This window comes from Aegilops tauschii, chromosome 4, assembly GCF_002575655.3.
Source record: "Aegilops tauschii subsp. strangulata cultivar AL8/78 chromosome 4, Aet v6.0, whole genome shotgun sequence".
In the NCBI taxonomy this organism is placed as follows: Eukaryota; Viridiplantae; Streptophyta; class Magnoliopsida; order Poales; family Poaceae; genus Aegilops; species Aegilops tauschii.
This window is the reverse complement of record NC_053038.3, coordinates 484149444-484165351: the sequence shown is the minus strand read 5'-3', so window position 1 is coordinate 484165351 and position 15908 is coordinate 484149444. Positions and strand designations below refer to the sequence as shown.

The window sequence follows — 15908 nt, the reverse complement described above, 5'->3', positions numbered from 1 at the left end:
AGCAGCAGCAGCAGTATAATTAGCAAGGAGCAAAGCCTCTTATCTTACTGATGAAAGGCACGCAGTACTAGCACACATTGGGAGGTTGAGCACTTTGGCGTTGGATCCACAAAAGAAGTCAGGGATGCCTATCATCATCACCTCAAGAAGAAGAAGAAAAAGCTGTTATTCCCCAGGAATGTCAATGCACTTTGGTGCTTGCGTGCCCATTTTTAACTCAACCTCCTCCTCAGATTCAGTGCATGCAGGTGCAAGTTGAGTTGGTGGATGGAGGACAAGGTGAGCAGTAAACAAAGTGGAACAAAAGGTGGTGCCTTGGACTGTTGTAGCCTTTCAAGGAAGGAAGCACATGGACTCTCACACAGTTGTTAACAGTAGTAGCAGCAGCACTTGTAAGCATAATACACTAATACAGTACTACTTCTTGCTTGGGAGCTAGTGAATATAAGCCCATCTTTCTCCATGAACAAGCCTGCACAGAGTTCTCAGAGCTGTCATCATCTCCAGCGCCTCCATTTCTCTCCTGTCTTTACACAAAAAGATGATACCAACTCGTGGCCAAGGATTCTGAAACGCAGCTGTACTCATTCACTCATTCGTATCATTCATGATCATTATTACTGTAGAATAGAATGTATCAACTGTAACGGCATGTGGCGTGACAGAGAGAGGGAGTGGGCACGCACGCACACTTGACTGGAGCATACAGGACAGTCAAGAGGGACTATACACACACACACACACACACAAGGAGCCAGGCGCCGGGGCCTCAGCAAACGGTCTCCACCAGATCGGAAAATAAAAGCCACCGGTGGACACCACAACAACCAGTGCAAAAAATGAAGAGGAGCATCCATCAACGGCGCCCGGCGAGCTCTGACAGCGCCTCCTCAACGACCTCGCCCAGGACACCCCCGCATATCTCCTTGGTCATGTCGTCCACCTCCAGCCGCAGCATCTCGGACCACCCCCTGCCCCCGATCTCCTCGCCGACGACCCGGTCCGCCGCGGTGCCCACATTGTCCGGCAGCCCGTTGCCCGCCTCGTCGTCCGACAGCCAGCCTTTCACCAGCCTCCATGCCGCGTCGCCCACCGGTTCGTCTCGCTGCGATACGTTGATGATGATCGGCCCTGCGGTGCAAGGGTACGCGCCCCAGAGCTTGCTCTGGCCGATGTCAAGCAGCGCGGCGTTGACGGAGTCGATGAGGAGCCTCTGGCTCGACCGCCGCTCTCTGCACTTGGCGTCCTCCACCTTGCGCTCCAGGAACTGGTCGGGCACGTTTGGAGCCAGAGGGCTGTCGAGCGAGTGCCACCGGGCGAAGACGTTGCTGGTCGCCCCGTTGCAGAGGCCGGCGGATGATAGGATCTTCTCGACGAATTCGTACTGCTCTTGCTCGTGGGAATCTTCTTCTTTGCTAGAGCACGGCGCGGCCTCTTCTTCGGAGGAATCATCCCATGATAACGTCCGCGCAACCGATCCGATCGGAAGACATCTCGATAAAGGTTCTGCAAGCAAGATAAATGTTGAGATTCAGAGAAGGGGCTATCTACTGTGGCCTAGCCAAAAAAGATTATTAAGTACACATCATGGCTACTTACTGCTATAGCCTAATTTTATGTCCCACAATAAAAGCCTAGAGTGGTGCCAATAATGGTTAATTATGAAGCACAAAAGTTAATTATACTTTATTATCTTTCATGGCCTGCCCAGAAAGATTAAGTACACTTTATTGGTACTTACTAGACTACTACCCTACCACTATAGCCTTTTATGTCTATATAATGGTTAGTCATGAAGCAGAAAAGTTAACATGCCACATTGCCAGAAAATTATTACACGACAGACATAGTAAAGTGTTACCTTGTTTAGCGGTAATTGCACTTTCTGATGAACTGGCAGACTTTTCATTCCTATCCTCAAACAGCGCATCGAGAACTGATGTAGGACTGGGCTCATCAAAGTGTGAATTCCGAATCTCAAATGAGTGTGCTTTCTCAAAAGAAATTAGTGCCTGCAAAATTATCCGTCCAAGTTAACAAATCTACCACTTTTATGTGTTAAAATATAGCTATATTTACATCTAGGTAAACAAAAATGTAGAAAAGTAAGTACTGTACCTTAGAAGAAGAAAGTGCCTCTGATTCCTTGACCGGAAGTACTATTGTTGCATACTGATACTTATCTTCTAAATTCTCTGAAGCAACATCGTCTTGTAGGCCAGTACAGGCCGACTGTGATACACCAACTACTACATCACTGTCCACAGGAACTCTGCCATTCAGGCTACCCGAGGGAGATGTGATGAGCTTCTCTTTTCCGGCTTTCCTACGCATTGAGAAGAAGCTCGAAATCTTTCCCTTGAGAGATGACTTCCCACTCCTAGGCTTGGCCGCCTCCTTCGGGGTTGTGGCTTCTCTATGTTGAGAATCTGAAGATCTAGCATCTAAACGCAGGCTGCCAAAGGCTGATGAAGAGACTGGAACAGATTTTGACCTTGAAATTTTATTGCTTGAGCTTTCTCCTTCCGCACCATCAACAGAACAATTAGATGGTACGGCGACTCTTGGTTCGTTGCCACACAACTGGCTGCTGGCATTAGTGGCCACCTGATCAACAACATCTTCTTTCTTCATATCAGACATGGCAAGCATTTCACCAAGCGTGCTCAAGCTCCTTCGCATCGGCACGTTTTCTCGGATAATCTCATTGGAAGATGCACTTGGCCACCTATCAGAGGTATGCTTCTTACCCTCCCTAGCTACATGTGCCTCAGGAGAACAAGAAGCATGGCTTAAAGATGAGCCAAAATAAGGATTGCTAAACCGGTAGATGTAATCCCAAGAATGGCATGATGTTGGACTTCCAAGCTCCGAGCCACTGAAGCTACTCCGTCCTTCTTCAGCGCGATCATAATATGATCTATCTCGCCCGACCATATTTGACTGTACGCTACCCTGCAAACACTCATCATGCTGGTGACACATGCCGTGTGCTGACCAGTGTATCTCATCACTCACATGCCTTGATACATCAGGAGCATCAGAATCATCAGAGTTACCATGACCATTTTGTTGAAACTGCTCTGCTGTTGTGATTGCGGAGGTAGGTTTTAAGACCACTATCCGGGTGTGCTGTGGACGCCTTTCTGCTCTGGCATGACCAGCATTGGGCTTCCTACAAAGATTGCTTTTCTCTGTTCTACTCCCTTGAACTGCATGGTTTTGCTGCCTTTTAAGTGCATTTTCACTCTTCAGCTCCACTGATCTAGCAGGCTTCAACACGGTTATTTGCTTCCTCTGTGGTGACGTTGGCGTGGAATAGAATTCACCAGATTGCTTTGCAAAGAGCGAGTTGGGTTCTTCGAGGAACTTGAGAAACAAGTCCCTGTTTGAATTCAAAGTCTCCAGAGCATCATGGAATTCTTTCGATTGGAGAAGATTCTCATGTGAGGCTAGCTGCTTTGCTTCAACAAACTTCTGCCGGACGAGATCCATTCTTTTCTTGTCATGATCTTCATGTGGCCTCCCTCCGTGTGAAGAATCGTCGCTCAAATGCTCACACCTTTGTGGCTGGTATCCCACCTCATAGACATCCTTATATTCCACATTTTCAACAGAGCTCGCATGCTTGTCGAATGACATTTGGTTGTTGACCCTTGCCATCATGGTTGATAAATGGCACTCTGGAGATCTCCTCCTGCTGGAAGGTTGAACAGGCTTGGGAAAGGCCACACCTTCGTCGAGACCCATCAGCCTTGCTATAACATTAGTGTTCTTCTGATTTGTGTCCCCCTCCTTTGCCATCTCCTGCGCTATCAGCGTTTTCATGGGCGTACCGCCGGATCTGTCCGACGAGCTCCTCCTCATGCTGCCAGTCACCTGCGCCACACATGGATCATGCAGTGATAAGCAGACTGTAAAAAGTTGAGATTTGACAGTTTGACACTGATCTCAAGCCAATACGAAAAATATATGTGCTTACCGTCGACTTGAGATCGGCGTACTCCTTCCGGTCCGACTGTGTTCCTCTCACCGGAGAACCTGCCAGGAAGGAGGAGATCCATAATTAGGACACCCAGTTCACACACCTTCCACTAACCGAAGAACAATCATACAAGAGGTCTTCTCTTCGCCACGAAAAATCATCGCGGAGTTAACCAATCATGTATCCGAAAAAATCATGGTCAGTTGGGTCGTTGCATGACGTTACCATCTCTGGTGGCGACCCTGGCGCTGGCTCCAGCGCTCAAATCGAACAGATTGATCATTTCTTTATTCCTCCAACCCACCGCCACCAGCACCAGCTAGCTGCAGGGAAAATCGCCTCCAAGCAGATTACGGCCAGTGTGCCTGGAGAAGAAGACGAGCAGGAAGTGAAAACAAGTCACGAAATATGAGAAACCGCGACATGTAAAAAAATAAAATCAAAAGCAAGCGAGCAAACAGAGGCCGCGGAAATGGAGATTTTCTGGCGGATTAGAAGCTGACGCCCGAGCTAAAACCGTGGGGAAGGAGAAGATAGTTTGAACGACGAGGAGGCCGTGCGGCTGCGGGCGCGCCCTGCCCTGCTGCTCGTGGCCGGGAATAGTACGAGCAACAGCGCAGAAAAGGCAGTAAAAAAGGAGGACGAGACGAGACGAGACGAAAAGGGGGCCGGGACGGCGAGATCCCGCCCTCCTTGGCGCCAATTCCGCCGCAATTCCGCAACGGCGAGCAACCAACCCGCGGAGGGGCCGGCCGGATCAAGCGTGCCAGGGAGAAGAAGGAGCCAGCGAGGCGAGAGGAGCAGAGGGCGTGCGTACCGGTTCGGCAGTGTGGAGAGGGCGGTGCGGCGGCGAGGGCGACGACGGCGGCGGCAGTGGTCGCGTCCGGTCGCCGGCAACCGTGCCCCACCGGCGCTGCGTGGGGAGGGAGGGGGAGAGCGAGGGAGCGAGCGAGGCGTGGTGGGGTGGGTGGGGGTGCGCGCGTGCGTGGGTTCTTGAGCTTTTGTATCGTAGCGGATAGGAGAGGAGAGGGGAGACAGCGAGGGGAGGAGGGGTTGGTTGTTGGATTAACGGCGCCGAGAGAGGAGGAGGATCGGAGGTGAATCAAAAGGTGGCAGCTCCATCACACACACACAAAAAAAGGCTCACCGTGGCAGCATGAAGAAACAATCAAAAAATCAAAAATCAAACTAATAATAAGAAAAAGGTTTTGTCGTCCGCCCACCCTCCTTTCAATCATGGTTTTGATTTTCTGCCCTCCCATTTTTGGTTTTTTCATCGATTTTTTCTTTCTTTCTAAAAACCGTCTCAACTGGCCCACCTCATACTGCCTTGCCGAATAAATTTTTCCTTGTTATATACTAAGTCAAAAAAGTTCTAATGAAATTAAATTCTATTTTTACGCGATCACGCTAATATAGGCATGTGAATCATGGGCTAATCTAACTTAACATTTATCTATGATCCATTGCAATTGCAACACACCGTCCCTCCCTCCATAAACAAATGTAAGACGTTAAAAAAGTTAGACATACTGCTCTCTTCATGTGAAGAAAAATGATATGTCCTAATCTTTGTGACGCTACAAGGGTCTGGGCACTTGACCTAGCCAACCGCCGCCACCAAAAAACTAAGGTCCTCTGTCTCCCGCCGGCGACGGCGCCGGTCCGTCGTGTCTCCAGTGGCCTTAGGGCCATGGAGGCGGAGCGGATCTCGGCCCTTGCCGGTGGGAGGGGTCCGTGTTTAGATCTTTTTTCAAGCTTTATTAGGGTTTATGTCCTATTCAGGGAGGCGAGACGGCGGCGGATCCCTGAAGATGAAATAAAGGTCTCCTCGCTAGCCCCTGTTCCAATGATGCATCTAGCATCATCGGTGGGCATGTGGAGGCGTGTCTCCGGCGGATCTGTCTTTGGTGGATTTGATCGGATCTGTTCGCCGTTCATCTTCGTTCGTATGTCTTCAGGTTGGATCCTTTTGATCTACACTCTTCATCTGCGGTGATTGCTATTCTGGTGCGTTGGTTCTATGGGGCCTTAGCACGACGACTTCCCGACTGTCTACTACAACAACGTTTGTCCGGCTCCAGCGAGGGAGGGACAATGACAGCGGCACGCCTTCGGCTCGCTTCAGTGCTTGTAGTCGTCGCTAGATGATCTACGGATCTGGATGTAATTTTTATTATTTCTAGTGTTCGTTGTACTACCATGATTAAAGATAAATAAATTAGAAGTTTTAAAAAAATAATAAGAAAAAGGGTACGCGGTGCTCTCATTTTCAGATGTACTTGCAAAAGAGCAGCACTACCGCTGCCACCTACTAGTATTTGCAATGTACTTATCGGTGCGCTCACTGTCTTCCAGAAGGAGGAAAATGCCGTATTTGGTTGATTGGATTCGTATAAGTACGCCTTCTTTTCCCCCGAAGAAGACGCCTCACCTCGCGCCCACCAGCTGCTTTGTAGAGTAGCGCCCTCGTTTGTACGCACGCACGCACGCACGTAGCTCTCGAGTGGAGTACGAGTATCGCACGGACTCGTCGGGGGGTTCCGGGCACCGTACACGCCGGCGTCAGGCAAGCAAGCAAGCACGCAGGCATCTCGATGATGCCGCGTGATTGATGCACGCGCGCGGAACGACGAGGCAACAACAAGGCGTTTGAATCACCGGCCCATCACCATCATCGGGGTCGCGCGCCCGCAGGCCGCGGGCGGGCGTTTGCGCCGTGTCCTGTTGCTGTTCGCCTTTTCGGCCATGGTCCTGCCCGCCTTCCGCGCTGGGGCTTCGGCTGCTTCCTCCCCGCCGTGCCGCGGCCGTGGCAGCCGAGGCGGCAGACAGAGCAGAGCAGCGCAGCACAGCGCAGAGCCAACTTTTTACGAGGCCCGGAGCCCCAGCCCCTGGGCGTGGTGGACTGGGAGCGAAGGAAGGAGGGCGATGGGGGTGGGTGGCCCCGAGACGATGGCAGAAGAAACAGGCGCCGAGCTTTCCAAGGCCGAATGGGATGGGTACTGTGTGGGGGCCATTATCATCGCCCGCGCGGGCGCGCCTCCCGCTGCCTGCTGCTGTTTGCCTCGACAGGCAGCAGCATGGCAGTGTACGCCACACGGAGTCACGGCGGTGCTGCGACGACGTGTCCGTGTCGTGGGCAAGTCGCTGCGCCGCACCGTCGCCGGCGGACCGGCCCACGTCGTTTCGTTCTCCGATGAAAATGAAAGGAACTGGGGTACTTCTCGGTGGCCCATTGAGAGATAAGAGCAAACTCCAAGGCGCCGACCCGAACGGACGCATGCTTTATCCGTTGTTTGTCTGTTTTGATCGGCCGTCTGTTTTTTTTGATTTTGGTCGGCAGTGCGCCCGACGCGCCGACCCATATTTGCCCGTATGGCCGGCTTGTCACCGTTTTCCACAAATATACACACATTTTGCATAGTTTCCCAAGCAAACAAAAAGTAGCATAGTTCCACAACCCAAATAAATATATCATAGTTTACAATCCGAATAAAAAATAAATTGTCCCAAATACATTTTAAAAGAAGATATATCTATTGGTTGTCAGAACATGAGCTCACATATGCTCAACCAAATCATCTTGCAGCTAAATGTGAGTTTCCCAATCACGCATTTAATAATGACATTGAGTGAACTGTGCAAAAGTTGCCGCTCCTCCGTGCTCAGGCACAACAATGTCACCCCGAAACTAAAACCTTGATCGTAGATATGTTCCGGACGCTCATCCTCTACAATCATGTTGTGCATGATCACACAAGCAGTCATCACCTCCCACAATTTCTTGGTGCTTCAAGTTCTAGCAGGATGCTGAATGATGCTCCATCGAGATTGTAGAATACCAAAGGCACGCTTGACATCCTTCCTACCACTCTCTTAATATTGGGCAAATCTTTTCCTCTTCTCTCCAACAGGGTTGGGGATTGTCTTCACAATAGGGGTCCACTGAGGATAGATACCGTCAGCAAGGTAATATCCTTTGTTGTAGTTGTGGCCGTTGATGTTAACATTGACTGGCGGATTGTTGCCTTCGGCAAGCCTTGCAAACACCAGCGAGCGTTGAAGCACATTGATATCATTGTGCGATCCGGTCATGCCAAAGAAAGAGTGCCAGATCCAGAGATCTTGTGAGGCCATGGCCTCAAGTATCACAGTGCAAGCCCTGACATGGCCCCTATACTGCCCTTGCCAAGCATAAGGTAAAGGAAATATGCCCTAGAGGCAATAATAAAGTTGTTATTTCCTTATTCATGATCAAGGTTTATTATTCATGCTGGAATTGTATTGATCGAAAACTTAAATACATGTGTGAATACATAAACAAATACAGTGTCCCTAGTAAGCCTTTACTAGACTAGCTCGTTAATCAAAGATGGTTAAGGTTTCCTAACCATAGACATGTGTTGTCATTTAATAACGGGATCACATCATTAGAAGAATAATGTGATGGACAAGACCCATCCGTTAGCTTAATTAGCATAATGACCATTCAGTTTATTGCTATTGCTTTCTTCATGTCAAATACATATTCCTTCGACTATGAGATTATGCAACTCCCGATACCGGAGGAACACCTTGTGTGCTATCAAACGTCACAACGTAACTGGGTGATCATAAAGATGCTCTAGAGGTATCTCCGAAGATGTTTGTTGAGTTGGCATAGATCGCATTATGATTTGTCACTTCGAGTATCGGAGAGGTATCTCTGGGTCCTCTTGGTAATACACATCATAAGAATCCTTGCAAGCAAATGACTAATGAGTTAGTTACGAGATGATGTATTACAGAACGAGTAAAGAGACTTGCCGGTAACGAGACTGAACTAGGTATAGAGATACCAACGATCGAATCTCGGGCAAGTAACATACCGATGGACAAAGGGAATTACGTATGTTGTCATAACGGTTCGACCGATAAAGATCTTCGTAGAAAATGTAGGAACCAATATGGGCATCCAGGTTCCGCTATTGTTTATTGACCGGAGAGGTGTCTCGGTCATGTCTACATAGTTCTCGAACCCGTAGGGTCCGCACGCTTAACGTTCGTTGACGATATAGTGTTATATGAGTTATATGATTTGGTGACCGAATGTTGTTTGGAGTCCCGGATGAAATCACGAACATGACGAGGAGTCTCGAAATGATCGAGAGGTAAAGATTGATATATAAGACGATGGTATTCGGACACCGGAATAGTTTTAGAGTGCACCGGGTAGTCATCAGTTCACCGGAAGGGGTTCCGGACACCCCCGGCAAGTGTATGGGCCTTATGGGCCATAGGAGGGGACATACCAGCCAACTAAGGGGTGTTGGAAATATGCCCTAGAGGCAATAATAAAATGGTGTGATGGACAAGACCCAATCCTAAGTATATCACAAGATCGTGTAGTTCATCTGCTAAAGCTTTTCTAATGTCAAGTATCATTTTCTTAGACCATGAGATTGTGCAACTCCCGGATACCGTAGGAATGCTAGGCCTGTTAGTGGCGCACCTATTTTTGCCATTAATGGCGCACTATAGGTGCGCCACTATTACCACGCCACTAGTAACAAATAGTAATGGCGCACATTTGGTGCGCCATTACTATGTCTAGAAGTGCGCCATTACTATCTGACTTAGTAATGGCGCACCACATAGAAGTGCGCCATTATTAACATTTTTTTTCAAAAAAAATTTAGAATTTTTTTTTCAATTTTTTTCTTAATCTCGGGTCACTATGGCTTAATCTCGGGTCAATATGCTTAATCTCAAGTCAAATCGCACTCCGTGGTCAAACTTCCCAAAAAGTCACCCATCCTCACACTACTCCAGCCCGAGCACGCTTAACTTCGCAGTTCTATGCAACCCCAGCACCACCTCACTTAACAGGCAATTGTTGATATATCATCATATCAATCCTATTAAACCTTGTTGATGTCTAGGACTTTGTTCATGTTCATGAGTGTGATGAAATTTTGAAAAATATTTCAAACTTCCCGGTTATATTACGTATCATATTTTGAAAAAAAAATTCCAAAAAATTTTTTTTGAAACCAATTTTTTTTGTTACTAGTGGCACACCTAGCAAATGGTGCGCCATTACTGAGTTTGAAACTTTTTCCATTTTCCCCCCTCTAGATCTTAAAAGCCCCGTATCTTTCGTTCTGTTAGGTTTTTGGGGATTCTGAAAATCTTCAATGGGGTTCCCCCAGTTGAATTCGGATGTAACTTTTCGAGTAGATGGTTTTTCATATTAAAAACTTTTTAATCCGAGTTCGTATGCAAAAGTTATGCCCATTTTATTAAATTCCAGAGAAATTTTGCAAATAAAGTTGAAATTCATATTTGTAAATTTTCCCAACAACTAGACCACATATCACATGGGAAACTTATTTTCTTTTATTTTTTTGACATTTCCATCATTTTATTTTATTTTATTTTTAAACTGAAAAGGCGGTCCATAGGGGGGTGCAAAGAAAGTTAGTAATGGCGCACCTTCACAAAGTGCGCCATTACTATGTGTATGACTTGGTCAAACCTTGGTCAAAGTTAGTAATGGCGCATTTTGTATATGTGCGCCATTACTAAGTTTGACATAGTAATGGCGCACCTATGCAAAGTGCGCCATTACTAAGTTTGACCAATGTTTGACCCAGTCATACACATTGTAATGGCACACTTTGTACAGGTGTGCCATTAGTATGTCAACTAGTAATGGCGCACTGTCCCCTGGTGCGCTACTGCTAACAATTTTTTTCCAAAACTAGTAATGGCGCACCACACACCAGGTGCGCCATTAGTAATATGTCAATAATGGCGTACCTGTATCTGGTGCGCCACTGCTATATAGCAGTGGAGCACCACATACATGGTGCGCCATTAATGTCCATATTAGCTATAGCCGTTTTTCTAGTAGTGAAAGTGTCTGTTGGGTTGACACGAATCGAGACTGTAATTTGTCACTCCGTGTGACGGAGAGGTATCTCTGGGCCCACTCGGTAGGACATCATCATAATGAGCTCAATGTGACCAAGGAGTTGATCACGGGATGATGTGTTACAAACGAGTAAAGAGACTTGCCGGTAACGAGATTGAACAAGGTATAGGGATACTGACGATCGAATCTCGGGCAAGTATCATACCGGTAGACAAAGGGAATTGAGTACGGGATTGATTGAATCCCCGACATCATGGTTCATCCAATGAGATCATCGTGGAATATGTGGGAGCCAACATGGGTATCCAGATCCTGTTGTTGGTTATTGGCCGGAGAGATATCTCGGTCATGTCTACATGCCTCCCGAACCCGTAGGGTCTACACACTTAAGGTTCGATGACGCTAGGGTTATAGGAAAAGTTTGTTCGTGGTTACCGAATGTTGTTCCGAGTCCCGGATGAGATCCCGGACATCACGAGGAGTTCCGGAATTGTCCGGGGATAAAGATTTATATATGGGAAGTCCTTATTCGGTCGCCGGAAGTGTTCGGGGGATTATCGGTATTGTACCGGGACCACCGAAAGGGTTCCGGGGGTCTACCGGGAGGGTCCACCTGCCCCGGAGGGCCCTATGGGCTGAATATGGAGGGGAACTAGCCCCTAGGTGGGCTGGGCACCAAAACCCCCTAGGGCCCATGCGCCTAGGGTTGGGGGGAAACCCTAAAGGGGGCACCCCCCTTGGTTTGGGGGGCAAGCCTAACCCCCTTGGCCGCCGCCCCCCCCTCTAGATCCATTTGGAGGGGGCCGGCCCCCCTCTCCCTTGCCCCTATAAATAGAGGGGAGGTGGGAGGGCAGCCGCACCACATCCAAGGCTCAGCCCTCCCCTCTCCAACACCTCCTCCTTCCGCGGTGCTTGGCGAAGCCCTGCCAGAGTACCACGCTGCTCCAACACCACCACGCCGTCGTGCTGCTGCTGGAGTTGTCTTCCCCAACCTCTCCCTCTCTCCTTGCTGGATCAAGGCGTGGGAGACGTCACCGGGTTGCACGTGTGTTGAACGTGGAGGCGCCGTTGTTCGACGCTTAGATCGAAATCAACTGCGATCTGAATCGCTACGAGTACGACTCCTTCATCCGCGTTCTTGTAACGCTTCTGCATCACGATCTTCAAGGGTATGAAGATGCACTCCCCTCTCCCTCGTTGCTAGTCTCTACATAGATTGATCTTGGTGATGCGTAGAAAATTTTAATTTCTGCACCGATCCCCAACAGTGGCATCATGAGCTAGGTCTATGCGTAGTTTCTATGCACGAGTAGAACACAAGTTGTTGTGGGCGTCGATTTTGTCAATTTACTTGCCGTTACTAGTCTTATCTTGATTCGGCGGCATCGTAGGATGAAGCGGCCCAGACCGACCTTACACGTACGCTTACGTGAGACAGGTTCCACCGACTGACATGCACTAGTTGCATAAGGTGGCTAGCGGGTGTCTGTCTCTCCCACTTTAGTCGGATCGGATTCGATGAAAAGGGTCCTTATGAAGGGTAAATAGAAATTGGCATATCACATTGTGGTTTTGGCGTAGGTAAGAAACGTTCTTGCTAGAAACCTATAGCAGCCACGTAAAAATTTGCAACAACAATTAGAGGACGTCTAACTTGTTCTTGCAGCATATGCCCTGTGATGTGATATGGCCAAAAGGATGTGATTGATCATGTTCTTGTAATAGGAATCACGACTTGCATGTCGATGATTATGACAACCGGCAGGAGCCATAGGAGTTGTCTTAATTTATTGTATGACCTGCGTGTCAATGAAAAAGCCATGTAATTACTTTACTTTATTGCTAATCGTTAGCCATAGTAGTAGAAGTAATAGTTGGCGAGACAACTTCATGAAGACACGATGATGAAGATCATGATGATGGAGATCATGGTGTCATGCCGGTGACGAAGGTGATCATGCCGCGCCTCGAAGATGGAGATCAAAAGGCGCAAGATGATATTGGCCATATCATGTCACTTTATGATTTGCATGTGATGTTTGTCATGTTTACATCTTATTTGCTTAGAACGACGGTAGCATAAATAAGATGATCCCTCACTTAAATTTCAAGAGATGTGTTCCCCCTAACTGTGCACCGTTGCGAAGGTTCGTTGTTTCGAAGCACCACGTGATGATCGGGTGTGATAGATTCTAACGTTCGAATACAACGGGTGTAAGCCAGATTTACACATGCAAAAACACTTAGGTTGACTTGACGAGCCTAGCATGTACACACATGGCCTCGGAACACAAGAGACCGAAAGGTCGAACATGAGTCGTATAGTAGATACGATCAACATGGAGATGTTCACCGTTGATGACTAGTCCGTCTCACATGATGATCGGACACGGCCTAGTCGATTCGGATCATATATCACTTAGATGACTAGAGGGATGTCTATCTGAGTGGGAGTTCATTAAATAATTTGATTAGATGAACTTAATTTTCATGAACTTAGTCTAAATATCTTTACAATATGTCTTGTAGATCAAATGGCCCACGCTAATGTTGCCCTCAACTTCAACGCATTCCTAGAGAAAACCAAGCTGAAAGACAATGGTAGCAACTATACGGACTGGGTCCGTAACTTGAGGATCAACCTCATAGCTGCCAAGAAAGCATATGTCCTTGATGCACCGCTAGGTGAAGCACCTGTTTTCCCAGCAACTCAAGACGTTATGAACGCCTGGCAGTCGCGTAGTGATGATTACTCCCTGGTTCAGTGCGGCATGCTTTACAGCTTAGAACCGGGGCTCCAAAAGCGTTTTGAGCAACACGGAGCATATGAGATGTTCCAAGAGCTGAAAATGGTTTTCCAAGCTCATGCCCGGGTCGAGAGATATGAAGTCTCCGACAAGTTCTACAGTTGTAAGATGGAGGAGAATAGTTCTGTCAGCGAGCACATACTCAAAATGTCTGGGTTGCACAACCGCTTGTCTCAGCTGGGAGTTAATCTCCCAGATGACGCGGTCGTTGACAGAATCCTTCAGTCCCTTCCACCTAGCTACAAGAGCTTTGTGATGAATTTCAATATGCAGGGGATGGAGAAAACCATTCCTGAGGTATATTCAATGCTGAAATCAGCGGAGGTGGAGATCAAAAAGGAACATCAAGTGTTGATGGTCAATAAAACCACTAGTTTCAAGAAAGGCAAGGGTAAGAAGAACTTCAAGAAGGACGGCAAGGGAGTTGCCGCCCCCGGTAAGCCAGTTGCCGGGAAGAAGACAAAGAATGGACCGAGACTCAGTGCTTTTATTGCAAGGGAAAATGTCACTGGAAGCGGAACTGCCCCAAGTACTTAGCGGATAAGAAGGTGCTACCTCTTGACCACTGCGTTGGTTTTCCCTTGAAGAGGAAAGGGTGATGCAGTAAAGCAGCGTACGTATTTCCCTCAGTTTTTGAGAACCAAGGTATCAATCCAGTAGGAGGACACGCACAAGTTCCTCGCACCTACACAAACAAATAAAAACCTCGCAACCGATGCAATAAAGGGGTTGTCAATCCCTTCACGGTCACTTACGAAAGTGAGATCTGATAGATATGATAAGATAATTTTTTTGGTATTTTTATGATAAAGATGCAAAGTAAAATAAAAGGCAATAAAAATAACTAAGTGTTGGAAGATTAATATGATGGAAAATAGACCCGGGGGCCATAGGTTTCACTAGTGGCTTCTCTCGAGAGCATGAGTATTACGGTGGGTGAACAAACTACTGTTGAGCAATTGATAGAATTGAGCATAGTTATGAGAATATCTAGGTATGATCATGTATATAGGCATCACGTCCGTGATAAGTAGACCGACTCTGCCTGCATCTACTACTATTACTCCACACATCGACCGCTATCTAGCATGCATCTAGAGTATTAAGTTCATAAGAACAGAGTAATGGTTTAAGTAAGATGACATGATGTAGAGGGATAAACTCATGCAATATGATATAAACCCCATCTTGTTATCCTCGATGGCAACAATACAATACGTGCCTTGCTGCCCCTACTGTCACTGGGAAAGGACACCGCAAGATTGAACCCAAAACTAAGCACTTCTCCCATTGCAAGAAAGATCAATCTAGTAGGCCAAACCAAACTAATAATTCGAAGAGACTTGCAAAGATAACCAATCATACATAAAAGAATTCAGAGGAGATTCAAATATTGTTCATAGATAAACTTGATCATAAACCCACAATTCATCGGTCTCAACAAACACACCACAAAAGAAGATTACATCGAATAGATCTCCACGAGAGAGGGGGAGAACATTGTATTGAGATCCAAAAAGAGAGAAGAAGCCATCTAGCTAATAACTATGGACCCGAAGGTCTGAGGTAAACTACTCACATATCATCGGAGAGGCTATGGTGTCGATGTAGAAGCCCTCCGTGATCAATGCCCCCTCTGGCAGGACGCCGGAAAAGGCCCCAAGATGGGATCTCACGGGTACAGAAGGTTGCGGCGGTGGAATTAGGTTTTCGTGGATGCTTCTGTTGGTTTGGGGGTACGTAGGTATATATAGGAGGAAGAAGTACGTCGGTGGAGCAACGTGGGCCCCACGAGGGTGGAGGGCGTGCCCAGGGGGTAGGCGCGCCCCCCTACCTCGTGCCCTCCTGGTTGCTTTCTTGACGTAGGGTCCAAGTCCTCTGGATCACGTTTGTTCCGAAAATCACGTTCCCGAAGGTTTCATTCCGTTTGGACTCCGTTTGATATTCTTTTTCTGCAAAAAACACTGAAATAGGCAAAAAAAACAGCAATTCTGGGCTGGGCCTCCGGTTAATAGGTTAGTCCCAAAAATAATATAAAAGTGTATATTAAAGCCCATTATCATCCAAAACAGAATATAATATAGCATGAAGCCAACAAAAATTATAGATACGTTGGAGACGTATCAAGCATCCCCAAGCTTAATTCCTGCTCGTCCTCGAGTAGGTAAATGATAAAAACAGAATTTTTGATGCGGAATGC

General features: G+C 47.4%; 1 protein-coding gene across 1 annotated transcript; it reads right to left on the bottom strand.

The window, feature by feature from the left end:
- Nucleotides 1-595: 595 nt before the first annotated feature.
- LOC109755735 (uncharacterized) lies at nucleotides 596-5061 on the bottom strand. Its single transcript, XM_020314626.4, has 6 exons — nucleotides 4803-5061; nucleotides 4211-4350; nucleotides 3983-4041; nucleotides 2119-3879; nucleotides 1862-2012; nucleotides 596-1506 (listed from the first exon to the last, which is right to left on the bottom strand). Exons 2-6 carry the CDS (start codon nucleotides 4266-4268, stop codon nucleotides 857-859), a joined length of 2679 nt encoding a protein of 892 aa, XP_020170215.1. The 5' UTR covers nucleotides 4269-4350; nucleotides 4803-5061; the 3' UTR covers nucleotides 596-856.
- Between the last annotated feature and the right edge of the window lie 10847 nt (nucleotides 5062-15908).

What these genes read in the sequence shown, in the direction of transcription:
- LOC109755735 (XM_020314626.4), bottom strand. Translation starts at nt 4,268, where the DNA reads ATGATCAATCTGTTCGATTTGAGCGCTGGAGCCAGCGCCAGGGTCGCC. An exon ending in AGGCACTTTCTTCTTCTAAG is followed by an intron (nt 2,013 to 2,118) that starts GTACAGTACTTA and finishes ATAATTTTGCAG; the next exon opens with GCACTAATTTCTTTTGAGAA. An exon ending in TGCAATTACCGCTAAACAAG is followed by an intron (nt 1,507 to 1,861) that starts GTAACACTTTAC and finishes TCTTGCTTGCAG; the next exon opens with AACCTTTATCGAGATGTCTT.